This window comes from Gigantopelta aegis, chromosome 12 (genome assembly GCF_016097555.1).
Source record: "Gigantopelta aegis isolate Gae_Host chromosome 12, Gae_host_genome, whole genome shotgun sequence".
Classification (NCBI taxonomy): Eukaryota; Metazoa; Mollusca; class Gastropoda; order Neomphalida; family Peltospiridae; genus Gigantopelta; species Gigantopelta aegis.
This window is the reverse complement of record NC_054710.1, coordinates 9899802-9913781: the sequence shown is the minus strand read 5'-3', so window position 1 is coordinate 9913781 and position 13980 is coordinate 9899802. Positions and strand designations below refer to the sequence as shown.

The 13980-nt window shown below is 39.7% G+C and overlaps 1 protein-coding gene across 1 annotated transcript in view; it reads right to left on the bottom strand.

Moving 5' to 3' along the window:
• LOC121386482 (mitochondrial import receptor subunit TOM70-like) overlaps positions 1–13980 on the bottom strand; it is a 37345-nt gene extending 23365 nt beyond the window's left edge. Inside the window, exons 1-4 of the mRNA XM_041517397.1 lie at positions 13762–13980; positions 6111–6284; positions 4390–4516; positions 2017–2126 (exon numbers count right to left, since the gene is read on the bottom strand). Coding sequence (XP_041373331.1) covers positions 2017–2126; positions 4390–4516; positions 6111–6284; positions 13762–13980 — 630 coding nt within the window. The remainder of the gene's footprint in view (positions 1–2016; positions 2127–4389; positions 4517–6110; positions 6285–13761) is intronic.

The following is a 13980-nucleotide window of genomic DNA, read 5'->3' as shown; positions in this document are numbered from 1 at the left end:
TATGTCTTCTGCAAAAGTCGTCCATGTTTATTATTTGTTTGAACCCTTCATTTGTACACATAAGTTATTTCGAGTGGGTTTTTCAATATTGGCTATTTTCGTTAATTTTCGAGACAAAAGATAGATTTACTGTTAACACTGAGATTGGAAAATGTTTTCTTTGTATCAAAATGAGAATTAAGATAAATTGTTTGTTAAAGTTAATCCAGATTACACACAAACACAATTACCATGATGTCGGCCTGTCTTATCATATGGTGTGGCATTACCCGAGGACTTCCGATATTGACTCATTTGAAACAACTCAGCCATTTGATTCTTACTTACACTTCGGCCGAAGTATTCTGAGTGAGTTTGTTTTGAACTACATTCTTTAAAGTAATTTTCACTACTTTTTTGTTTTAGTTGCAAATTAAAACCATGCTGACAAATAGTTTATTTTAAATATGGAAAAACTAAATTTCTAAATATTTGATGGAAAGAATCTTGAGCTAGTGATAATATCTGTATGCTAATGTGTTTTTATTGTTACTAACCCGGCCACCCAGTATTTTTTATTTTTTTAATAGACCCACAAGCCTGGGACTTAGAGGGGTAATACTCTGTAAAACATCCAGTTTTGAAGGATTTCCGGTTTACAGAGGGTCCAGTTTTGAGGGATTTCCGGTTTACAGAGGGTCCAGTTTTGAGGGATTTCCGGTTTACAGAGGGTCCAGTTTTGAGGGATTTCCGGTTTACAGAGGGTCCTGTTTTGAGGGATTTCCGGTTTACAGAGGGTCCAGTTTTGAGGGATTTCCAGTTTACAGAGGGTCCTGTTTTGAGGGATTTCCAGTTTACAGACGGTCCTGTTTTGAGGGATTTCCGGTTTACAGAGGGTCCTGTTTTGAGGGATTTCCAGTTTACAGAGGGTCCAGTTTTGAAGGATTTCCAGTTTACAGAGGGTCCAGTTTTGAAGGATTTCCAGTTTACAGAGGGTCCAGTTTTGAGGGATTTCCGGTTTACAGAGGGTCCTGTTTTGAAGGATTTCCAGTTTACAGAGGGTCCAGTTTTGAAGGATTTCCAGTTTACAGAGGGTCCAGTTTTGAGGGATTTCCGGTTTACAGAGGGTCCTGTTTTGAGGGATTTCCAGTTTACAGAGGGTCCAGTTTTGAAGGATTTCCGGTTTACAGAGGGTCCTGTTTTGAGGGATTTCCGGTTTACAGAGGGTCCTGTTTTGAGGGATTTCCGGTTTACAGAGGGTCCTGTTTTGAGGGATTTCCGGTTTACAGAGGGTCCTGTTTTGAGGGATTTCCGTTTTACAGAGGGTCCTGTTTTGAGGGATTTCCAGTTTACAGACGGTCCTGTTTTGAGGGATTTCCGGTTTACAGAGGGTCCTGTTTTGAGGGATTTCCAGTTTACAGACGGTCCTGTTTTGAGGGATTTCCGGTTTACAGAGGGTCCTGTTTTGAGGGATTTCCAGTTTACAGAGGGTCCAGTTTTGAGGGATTTCCAGTTTACAGAGGGTCCAGTTTTGAGGGATTTCCAGTTTACAGAGGGTCCAGTTTTGAAGGATTTCCGGTTTACAGAGGGTCCAGTTTTGAGGGATTTCCGGTTTACAGAGGGTCCTGTTTTGAGGGATTTCCGGTTTACAGAGGGTCCTGTTTTGAAGGATTTCCAGTTTACAGAGGGTCCAGTTTTGAAGGATTTCCAGTTTACAGAGGGTCCAGTTTTGAAGGATTTCCAGTTTACAGAGGGTCCAGTTTTGAGGGATTTCCGGTTTACAGAGGGTCCTGTTTTGAAGGATTTCCAGTTTACAGAGGGTCCAGTTTTGAAGGATTTCCAGTTTACAGACGGTCCTGTTTTGAGGGATTTCCGGTTTACAGAGGGTCCACTTTTGCAAAATTTCACTGTATATACAGTTACATATATGCAAGACAAAACAGCTTTGTAGAATCAATGAATCGTGTGGCTGTAAAAAGGAATAATTAACCTTTTGTTTTATACAGATTATTTAAGATAAAAAATAAATTTTCTTACCGAGTACAATTCTCTACACTTGACTTTGCTCATCTCTTTAATAATCCGATCAGCGATGAGCAGGTTGCCCTGATTAGTAAAGCCCTCTAGAATACACACCGCCGTGATATCTGAAATCAATATAAGTAAAGAGAGATTATTATACAAGCTTGTGTGTCGTACTGATTTTACGAAACGAGTCAGGATTTTTGTATTGCCCGAGCGAGAGCAATACATGAATCCTGACACGAGTTTCGTAAAATCAGTACGACTCATACACAAGTGTCATAATTTCTTTATTACCCATATTATCATTGTTGTTTTCTTTATGAATAACAAGACCCAACTTAAAATGTTTCTGTCACAACTAGAAGGTGACGATGAAATGACATATTTCAAATGCACAAGTCTGAGCTAAGACTGGAGAAGCAATGTTATGACGTTGCTTCCCAAAATTACGTCATTACACTTGTTATTACGCGTGTGCTTCGTATTATTATTATTAACTTGGTTATGTTGAACCATATGGATAATAACACTGAATACTACATGAGTGGCCGTTAGATACCATTTATCTCACGAGTTGTTTTAAAATGTATCTAACTGGCGAAAGCGAGTTTGATACGTTTTTAAACGAGTTGTGAGATAAATGGTATCTAACGGACACAAAAGCATTATTCTATTTCTTACATATCCTAAAAAAACAGGTTTTAAGCAAATTTTTACATTTTTTTCGACTAAAAATATACTTACAACCCTTTGCACTTGTAGCTGACTTACACAGACACATGACTGCCAGGTTAACTACACGTCACAGTGTAATTGATTTCCACCATGATGTTTTTTTATTGGACATACAGCATTGGTGACCTGGGGCCTAATTCACAAAGGTCTCTTAGGCTCTGCTAGACAACAAAGCATCCTCTTTGCAAGTCTTTTAGCATTGCACTGCGAGATTGCAAAGTTGCAAGAGTTTAGTGAATTAGGCCCCTGGTCATCATTTAGGAGGAGCCAGTCGTATGTCTTGAAATTGTTAACACACATGTGTGTGTTAACAAGTATGTGTTATCATAAATAGCACATTACACATTAGCCATCTTAAAATTGAGCAAAATCCAAATAAGTGTTATCTTATGTCATGAAATTTCAGTGAGATCTGCAAATCAGACATTTAAAAAAAATCAAGCTTAAGTTGGAGGATTGGCTGAAAGATTTATTTTGATATATTTTGATGTTATGCAGCTTAGAGACAAGTAAATTAATTTCCAAGAAAGTTCATGCAATGACGTGTACCAAAAAACATATGCCAAGTCTATATCAAGTTAAAGTTAAAGTTTGTTTTCTTTAACACAACCTCTAGAGCACATCGATTTATTAATCATCGGCTATTGAATGTCAAACATTTGGTAATTGTGACATATAGTCTTAAGAAAGGAAACTCGCTACTTTTTTCACTACTATATGCACCATCCCAAAGAAAGAAAGAAAGAAATGTTTTATTTAACGACGCACTCAACACTTTTTATTTACGGTTATATGGCGTCAGACATATGGTTAAGGACCACACAGATTTTGAGAGAAAACCCGCTGTTGCCACTACATGGGCTACTCTTTCCGATTAGCAGCAAAGGATCTTTTATTTGCGCTTCCCAAAGGCAGGATAGCACAAACCATGGCCTTTGTTGAACCAGTTATGGATCACTGGTCGGTGCAAGTGGTTTACACCTACCCACTGAGACTTGCGGAGCACTCACTCAGGGTTTGGAGTCGGTATCTGGATTAAAAATCCCATGCCTTGACTTGGATCTAAATCCAGTACCTACCAGCCTGTATACCACGACACCACCGAAGCCGGTATACCATCCCAAAGACAGGATAGCACATACCACAGCATTGGATATATCAGTCGTGGGCCCACCGACGGGAATCGATTCTAAACCGACGGAAGGAAATGTTTTATTTAACGACGCACTCAACACATTTTATTTATGGTTATATGGTATCAGACATATGGTTAAGGACCACACAGATACTGAGAGAGGAAACCCGCTGTTGCCACTGCATGGGCTACTCTTTTCATTTAGCAGCAAGGGATCTTTTATATACACCATCCCACAGACAGGGTAGCACATACCACGGCCTTTGATATACCAGTCATGGTGCACTGGCTGGAATGAGAAATAGCCCACCAATGGGGATCAATCCCATACCAACCGTGCATCGAGCGAGCGCTGTACCACTGGGCTATGTCCCGCCCCCTAAACCGACGGGGATCGATTCTAAACCAACGGGGATCGATTCTAAACCGACGGGGATCGATTCTAAACCAACCGCGCTTCAAGTGAGCACTCTACCATTGGGCTACGTCCCGTCCATGACAAGTCTATTATATACCTTCGAGGGCGGATTCGTAAGATTTGAGTTGTTCGTAAGCCCTGCATCGCCGGTTCATGGCTTTGATGTAGTGCTTGTTTAATTCAAGAGCTTTCGTACAGTCGTCCACAACACTCTGGAAATCTTTCTGGAATTAAATAACACACAAGTCAACGAATGGCATAAATCTTTGTGATGGTTATATACAAAACTATCCCACTTGGGATCAATGTGAACATGAAATTAATTCCAGTGCAAGAATGTTAATTTATGGAACAGGGCCCCGTTCCACGAAGTGATTGTAGCGCTAAGATCACCTTAAATGCATAGGGTAGTTGTCAACTTACGATGATCTTAGTGCCAAGATCGCTTGGTGGAATGGGACCCAGGCTAGAGATTTTCAAAGCTCTCATAGTGCTACGATGTCGTAAAACTGTCGTAAACTATGGCGCCACAACAATGCATGCCATAGTCTACAACAGTTTTACAATATCATAGTGCTAAGATAGCTATGAAAATCTGGATCCTGACTTGATAAAAATAGACAAGTACCATTCGGCTCCACATAGTTGTCATCAATACCCACCAAAATAATAAATAAAATACCCCCCCCCCAATTTGCCTTAAAGTTTGTACCATTTATATATTAACTGTCAAGTTAAGTGGCAGTTCTGTACTGCAAGATTTACCGGCTGTTCTTAAGCACCCACCTAGTCTGTACCAAAAGCTTGTACAGTAACAGGTAAGTGGTTGTTTCTGACCAACTTCCAGCGAGTGCTTTCTCAGTTCTGTTCCTTACCAACTTCTAGCGAGTGGCTAGTCTATTCTATTCCTTAACAACTTCTGGTGAGTGGCTGCTCAGTTCTGTTTTTTACCAACTTCTAGTGAGAGGCTACTCAGTTCTGTTTCATACCAACTTCTAGCGAGTGACTACTCAGTTCTGTTTCTTACCAACTTCTAGCGAGTGACTACTCAGTTCTCTTTCACACCAACTTCTAGCGAATGACTACTCAGTTCTGTTTCTTACCAACTTTTAGTGAGTGACTACTCAGTTCTGTTTCTTACCAACTTTTAGTGAGTGGCTGCTCAGTTCGGTTTCTTACCAACTTCTAGCGAGTGACTACTCAGTTCTGTTCCTTACCAACTTCTGGCGAGTGGCTACTCAGTTCTGTTCCTTACCAACTTCTGGCGAGTGGCTACTCAGTTCTGTTCCTTACCAACTTCTGGTAAGTGGCTACTCAGTTCTGTTCCTTACCAACTTCTAGCGAGTGGCTACTCAGTTCTGTTCCTTACCGTCTTCTAGCAAGTGACTACTCAGTTGTTTCTTACAAACTTCTAGCGAGTGGCTACTCAGTTCTGTTCCTTACCGTCTTCTAGCGAGTGGCTACTCAGTTCTGTTCCTTACCAACTTCTGGCGAGTGGCTACTCAGTTCTGTTCCTTACCAACTTCTGGCGAGTGGCTACTCAGTTCTGTTCCTTACCAACTTCTGGCGAGTGGCTACTCAGTTCTGTTCCTTACCAACTTTTAGCGAGTGGCTACTCAGTTCTGTTCCTTACCAACTTCTAGCGAGTGGCTACTCATTCTGTTCCTTACCAACTTCTAGCGAGTGGCTACTCATTCTGTTCCTTACCAACTTCTAGCGAGTGGCTACTCATTCTGTTCCTTACCAACTTCTAGCGAGTGGCTACTCATTCTGTTCCTTACCAACTTCTAGCGAGTGGCTACTCATTCTGTTCCTTACCAACTGTTCGTAAGCTGCAGCCCTGTTTTGGTAGCAGGCTGCCAGGTCCTGTAGGTGTTCCTCGGGACACAGCGCCATTGCCTCAGAATAACACGTAATGGCTTGCTCAAACATCTGACCCTTAAAATACTTGTTACCCTTGGCCTTCGCATCCATGGCTTTCTCGTGTAATGTCTGCAAAACAAACAGGAATCGAAGTGTCAGTCTAACAAACGTAATGGCTTGCTCAAACATCTGACCCTTAAAATACTTGTTACCCTTGGCCTTCGCATCCATGGCTTTCTCGTGTAATGTCTGCAAAACAAACAGGAATCGAAGTGTCAGTCTACAAAGGTAACATCTGACCCTTAAAATACACGTTACCCTTGGCCTTTGCATCCATGGCTTTTTCGTGTAATGTCTGCAAAACAAACAGGAATCGAAGTGTCAGTCTAACAAAGGTAACATCTGACCCATCATGTAACATTGTCTACAAAACAAACATGAATCGAAGTTTGAGTTCAAGAAAGGCTGAAGTTTGGTTTGTTTAACGACACCACTAGAGCACTTTTATTTATTAATAATCAGCTATTGTATGTCAAGACTTTTGAGGAAATCTGCTATATTAGCAACAAAAAGTTAAAAGTTTGTTTTGTTTAACGACACCACTAGAGCACATTAATTAATCATTGGCTACTGGATGTCAAGCATTTGGTAAATTTTTTAACTTGTAGTCTCCAGAGGAAACCCGTTACATTTCTCCATTAGCAGCAAGGCAGTTTTCTCCAGTAAAGACAAACAGTAATCCAAAAAAAAGAAGAAAGAAAGAAATTTTTATTTAACGATGCACTCAACACATTTCATTTAGGGTTATATGGCGTCAGACATATGGTTAAGGACCACACAGATATTGAGAGAGGAAACTCGCTGTTGCCACTTCATGGGCTACTCTTTTTAATTAGCAGCATGGGATCTTTTATATGCACCATCCCACAGACAGGATAGCATATACCAAGGCATTTGATACACCAGTCGTGGTGCACTGGCTGGAACAAGAGAAAAGTTATCACTCGACCTCTCATCCATATATTGGAAGTTTTAGGAGAGTAACTAACCAATTGATTGCCTTGTAATAAATGTATTTTATTTGAAACTTAATGCGATTGCTCGCCTTGCACCAATTCAGGTAAAGACTGCAAGGGATCTTTTATTTATATGCACTTCCCACGACCTTTGTTACACCAGTTGTGGAGCACTGGCTGGCATGAGAAATAGCCCAATGGACACACCGATGGGGATCGATCCTTGATCGATCGTGCACCAGGCTCACAGTGAAGACTGCAAGAGATCTTTTATATGCACTTTCCCACAGGACAGCACATACCATGACCTTTGATATATCAGTCGTGGGAGAATTATAATGTCTCTCGTAAAGGTAAGTTTCTTTTGTTTAATGATTCCACTAGAGCACATTGAAGGAAGGAAATGTTTTATTTAACACACACATTTTATTTACGGTTATATGGCGTCAAACATATGGCTAAGGACCATACAGATATTGAGAGAGGAAACCCGCTGTTGCTACTTCATGGGCTACTCTTTCTGATTAGAAGCAAGGGATCTTTTACATGCACCATCTCACAGACAGGATAGTACATACCACTGCTTTTATTACACCAGTTATGGAGCACTGGCTGGAATGAGAAATAGCCCAATGGGTCCACCGACAGGGATCGATCCTAGATCGATCGTGCATCACTTTCAGGCCTCTGAAAATTGCGCGAATGATCGTCAATGCTCATGCAAGTTTACTTTTGCGTAACCCGTTTTTCATTCTCGTCCCCCAAAATAAAGACATTAAAAATATTTAACACTATCATTTGTCACTGTTCACATGACAATATATTTTCAACAGATTACACAAAATGAAATGGGTAATTTGCATAGTCCATATCAGGGTTGAAAATTAACATGAAAACTATCGTCACCAGCAGGGTCAGTTGAAAACAAATCATACTGGCCATTCTCAAATTCAACTAGCCCTCCAAAACAAAGAGTGTTTTTTTTTTTTTAAATAATAGCCATATGCTCACCGTATATAGTCCATTTGCATTAAAGAAAACCGATGAATTGGCATTTAACTTCATAATGAATAAAGTTAAAATTAATACAAAAACATGTTATTAAGTTTTAAACCCATACCAACTCAAATAAAAATTTTTTTTAAAAGAAATGCAGTATAAATAAACTTGTTTCTTTACAGAGTACGATTACATTATACATATTAAATCACATTTTTAATAGAGGGTAAAAGATAATGCAGTACAAAGAGACTAAAAATGTAGAACTGCATGTGCTTTAGTAAACTAGTCTGGAGTGGCAGTCCTCTTTGTGGCGATGCACGAGGGATGAAATCCCCGGCAAATGATTTCCTCGTGAGTGGCTGTTCTCCTATAGAGGAGACACTAGATAGAGATCCATGGAATCATCCACTATTACGCCAAATGCCCATTCGACTCTTGCTTTGTGGAGAGATACAGCTCTGATCATGTACTGCGGTTGTATCATTCAGATTACCTTGGATGTTCAATCAATTGCCTTAAAACATGAATCAGAAAAAAAAAAAAAAAAGTAAAGTTTGTTTTATTTAACGACGCCACTAGAGCACATTGATTTTTTTATCTCATCATCGGCTATTGGGACGTCAAACATATGGTCATTCTGACACCGTTTTTAGAGGAAATCCGCTGTAGCCACATAGGACTACTCTTTTACAACAGGCAGCAAGGGATCTTTTATTTGCACTTCCCACAGGCAGGATAGCACAAACCATGGCCTTTGTTTAACCAGTTATGGATCACTGGTCGGTGCAAGTGGTTTACACCTACCCATTGAGCCATTTACACTGCACTGGTACCCACAATAAAATGTTATTTGAGACGGTATGGGTTTAAAACTTAATAAATTAATGTTTTTAATCATTATGTTGGTGCTGTCAAACTATAGAACATGTTCTATGTATTGTGCTGTTAGATGTGTAGAGTGTTTTGTCATATTGGATTCAGTATCAGTGTGTTTCTTTTTTTAACTAGTACCATACTTGCCAGACCCTATGGTGATGGTCGCCCAACGGACTATCTTTGTAAAATTCTTAGTCGCCATTATCCATTAAATGTTGCCACAGGCGACTGCTAATTTTCAACCCTGCCATACTTGGGTTAACTATGCAAACATTCATTTCTCAGAGACCCAACTTTCCCATGCAGGACTGTACATACCACAACCTTTGATACACCGGTGGGAGAATGATTAGAACATGTCCAAGAGAATTATAGTGTCTCTCGTAAATGTTTGTTTTGTTTAACGACACCACTAGAGCACTGATTTATTAATTATCATCGTCAATTGGATGCCAAACATTTGGTAATTCTGACATTAGTCTTAAGAGTCAGTAACTTAGAGAGGAACCCACTAAATTTTTCAATTAGTAGCAAGGGATCTTTTATATGCACGATCCCACAGACATGGTAACACAGGGCTCAAAACAGCCTGTGGCCAGGGCCCGTGCTTATAAAAGTATTAAAACTAAAAGTCCAGACTTTAACGTAATGCTATTTGAATGGCATTGCCATGACGTTAAAGTTTAGACTTTAAGGTTTATAAGCACGGGGCCAGATTGCCAAATGCAACCAATGCATGGCCTGTTTGGGTGACTTAAAATATTTTTAAAATAATGGCATTAGTCGCCCAGATAATATTATTTTCTTTACAGCTATAACATATGAGCCACTATTAATATTTGTATTCCACATTAAAATCTTGCTCGTGGTTCCCTTACCATAATTTGCCAACAATGCATTATTATTTTTTGGGCCCACTATATTTTTTGGAGAGTTTAGAACCCTGGTAGCACATACCATAGCCTTTGATATACCAGTTTCAGAAATAACCAAATGGGTCCACCAATGGGGATCGTTCCTAGACTGACCGCACATCAGGCGAGCGCTTTACCACTGGGTGATGTCCAGTCTCTTGTGTCTCTAGTACAGAGCACTCAAGCTGGAACTTTCGCAAGGAGTGTGACCAGCCTCGGTGGCGTTGTGGTTAGGCCATCGGTCTACAGGCTGGTAGGTACTGGGTTCGGATCCCAGTTGAGGCATGGGATTTTTAATCCAGATACCGACTCCAAACCCTGAGTGAGTGCTCCGCAAGGCTCAATGGGTAGGTGTAAACCACTTGCACCAACCAGTGATCCATAACTGGTTCAACAAAGGCCATGGTTTGTGCTATCCTACCTGTGGAAAGCGCAAATAAAAGATCCTTGCTGCTAATCGGAAAGAGTAGCCCATGTAGTGGCGACAGCCGGTTTCCTCTCAAAATCTGTGTGGTCCTTAACCATATGTCTGACGCCATATAACCGTAAATAAAATGTGTTGAGTGCGTCGTTAAATAAAACATTTCTTTCTTTCTTTCTTTCGAAAGGAGTGAGGTTTTGTCTGGTCAGAATATGACATCGTGTATCCGAATAAACCGGCGCGGGAAATAAGTGACCTGACAATTGGTCACGGTTTGAAATTCTGACCAATAAACAATGTGGACACCTATTATATGATTTTAATGCCTTACGATGCTTAACCGGGCCAGCTGTCAGTCGCAGGCTTGTTTGTCGGTTGTCGAGATCAAATGAGCAACAAAAAATATATACCATCGACGTCCCAAACTGTGTTCAACTAACGACAAAACCACGAATACGATATTTATGGAAATATTATTCTACATTTTTCAGCTATGATACGTGAAACAAAATAGATTCCAATCAATTAACACAAAAAATCAACAATGTGGATGTAAAACAAATCTATTCTAGTAAACAAAAGTGAAACACCCTCCAGTAAACAGGAAAGAGTGCGAGTTTCTAACTGTGTTCAGGCGCATGCGTTTGCAAAAAATATCATAACGCGCATGTGTGGTTCGTCATTTTCCATTTTTAAGGCGACCACACACAAAAAAATATGGTTCTTAACCTTCTGACTACTGCAGGCGAGATATCTCGCTCGACGTCACGTCAGTCGATATACTGTACACTGTATACAGTGCATTCCCCAATTCATATTTCCCGCCGTTTTGCACACGACACTCACCGGAAACGGAAATATAATTAAAGAAAAAAGATTTTTTTTCAAAATGGTGGCTTTTGTTTTGATTTTTTTAATTGAAAATACCTTGAAATTTTGAGTTAAAAAAGTGGTTTTCGGCAAGTATTTTCGCTTGACAACAATGGCGGCACGTCGTGGTCATTTTCAGGGATCGATAGCTGATTGTGACAGCTAATTTGATAATAAATTTGATCATTTTACCAACAACGAAAATTACCAAATATTGCAATATGAATCTTAGTTCGGATTTAAAAAAAAATTCTGGTCAGAAAACCACTGTTATCGGGAATAATGGACATAAATACTGGACAGCTGGCCACAAATGCCAGTAAGTAAATGCAACTTTTTCGATTTTTTGCCTAATTTTAATCACCATTAGCTGATCTAAAATAATAAAAATGACAAAAAAAGACACGAAAATAATAGTTACCGATTAATAATTATATGAACTTTATTTCATGTTTTTATAAAACATTTAAGTGAATATATGCGAGTAAAAATTATAAACTTGTACCCACTCAACGTGGTTTTTGTTAAAAATTAATCCAGTAGTCTAAAGGTTAACTATGCACAGTTGACGAACACTTAGTTTAATATTTTTTTTAAATGAAATATTCAATTTGTCAAGTGTTCTGGTCCGGTCCGCATTTTATCAACACACATCGCTAACATTTGATGTCAATACTGATAGGCATTATGTTTAACCAGTGAATAGTTTGTAAAATACATTTTTTTCCAATGAATTGATTCATAATTAACATAATTTATACAATCAAAATTATTTATAATTGTTATGAAAGTTAAAATCACCTTTAGTGCATAATGACTGTATACACTTAAGGTGATCTTAGCGCCAAGATCACTTCATGGAATGAGGCCCTGGCACGTGTGAGGTCATGTGAAACGCACCGAATATTAATTCATCTTTCTCCATTTTAAGTCAATTTCTACGAGCCATGTGGACCCGATATCGGTAATTTTAAAGAATAAATAAAAAATGACTTAGTACAATTAATGGTTTTAGGGGTTTGTAAAGTTTTGTATTTAGATACTTACTTTTCTGAACTTTATTGTTTATGAAAATGTTCCTGAACTGTGAAGAAAAAGTTCATAACCGACAACAGAATGCCAGACAACTCGGACCCGTGGACAACTCGGCCCAGACAACTCGGCCCACGTCGAGACAGCTCGGCCCATAGTTCTGAGACAACTCGGCCCACCTCAAGACAACTCGGCCCGGAGTCCAGAGACGACTCGGCACATGCACAATCTTGTATATTGTTGAAAAATATTGTTGAACAAGTGTTGTTTTTTAAATTAAAGTATTCTCACAGAAATAAAAGAGTGTGTTTTTTGTTAGTTTTGAATTAGTCTCACCTTAACATAAACGTCCCGAAACGAAGTGTCATGTCGGATTGATAAATTGCTGATCCATTTACCTTTGAAGATAGTTTCCGCTGTTCGAATAATTTGTTTTTGTTCTACAATCAGTGACCTAAACATTGGAGATGATCCCAAAAAAACATGCAAACGTTATTTATCGTTGTACACAACACTCGCGGATATAGCCTCCTGACTTCCTGCTTTTAAGAAGTAATTCCAATTGGTGAGCATGATGCCATTTTCAAATAATGTATATAACCGTCCGAATTATTGGACTTATCACTTTCTAATATCACTTTCCAACAAAATGCCGACATATCCGTGTTCCTTTTGTTCCAATGAAGTTCGACCCAGACAACATGCATTACGCTGCGACGTTTGTTCACGATGGCAAACACGCACCTGTAATTCGTCGTAATTTTACTGCTTTGGCATATGAATACATTGATTGCAATAGCTCGGATAAACTGTTCTATTCTGCTACTTGAAAATCGATTTCGCCTATGTGCCGCTTTTACAAGTATCAATGAACCCGTATCATAAGGGCCGAGTTGTCTCGGACAGCTAGCCCCGACCGAGTTTTGGGCCGATCCTGTCCATAACACCCCAGTTGTCTCCTTCACCGACAACAAATCAATGTTGAATGTGCGAACCGTGTACGTTTAATGACGTAGTGAAACCAAATTGAAGCAAAACTGCAGTTAGGGACGTTGACTATATGTATATATATTTTTATACTATAATGTTTAAAATGCAACAAAAAATTATGTACCAGCGTGAGAGAGTGACCCATGTTCAAATGTGCGAGTCTACGTCAAATGAGACTCGACGAGCTTTGCTAATTGCTTGCGATCTGGAGGGTGTAGAACTTGGGAAGCAAAGTACCTGTAAAAATTGGTGCTGAGTCGACCTGTACCCCTTGGCTGTCAATGGTTAGAGTAGTTTTACGGACTGGGGATAGGGCTAGGGTTATGCGAACTCTTTCCAAAATTGACACAATTTTAAAATAACAACGGTCTAGCACTAAGCCATGGTGACTAGTCAAGCTATATATACAAAAATGTGTAGGTGTGCATGGACTGTGCTCGAAGTCAATAAGCGACAGTCACAATGACACGTGACATGTAGTGTACCTTTGGCTCGCTTGCTTTGCCTTTGGCAATATCGGCGTTTTGATTAGAATCAAGCAGACCTCTGACATTGCCGTTGTTGAGGGTGTTTCGTCTTCTTTTCCGATAGAGCCAAACTCCAGCGACCCCTAAAATTCCCACCCCAATGACAACCCCCACTTTCCATTTATTTACACCCTCTCCTAACTCTTCCAGCCGCAACCTAACATTGGAGGCCGCCAT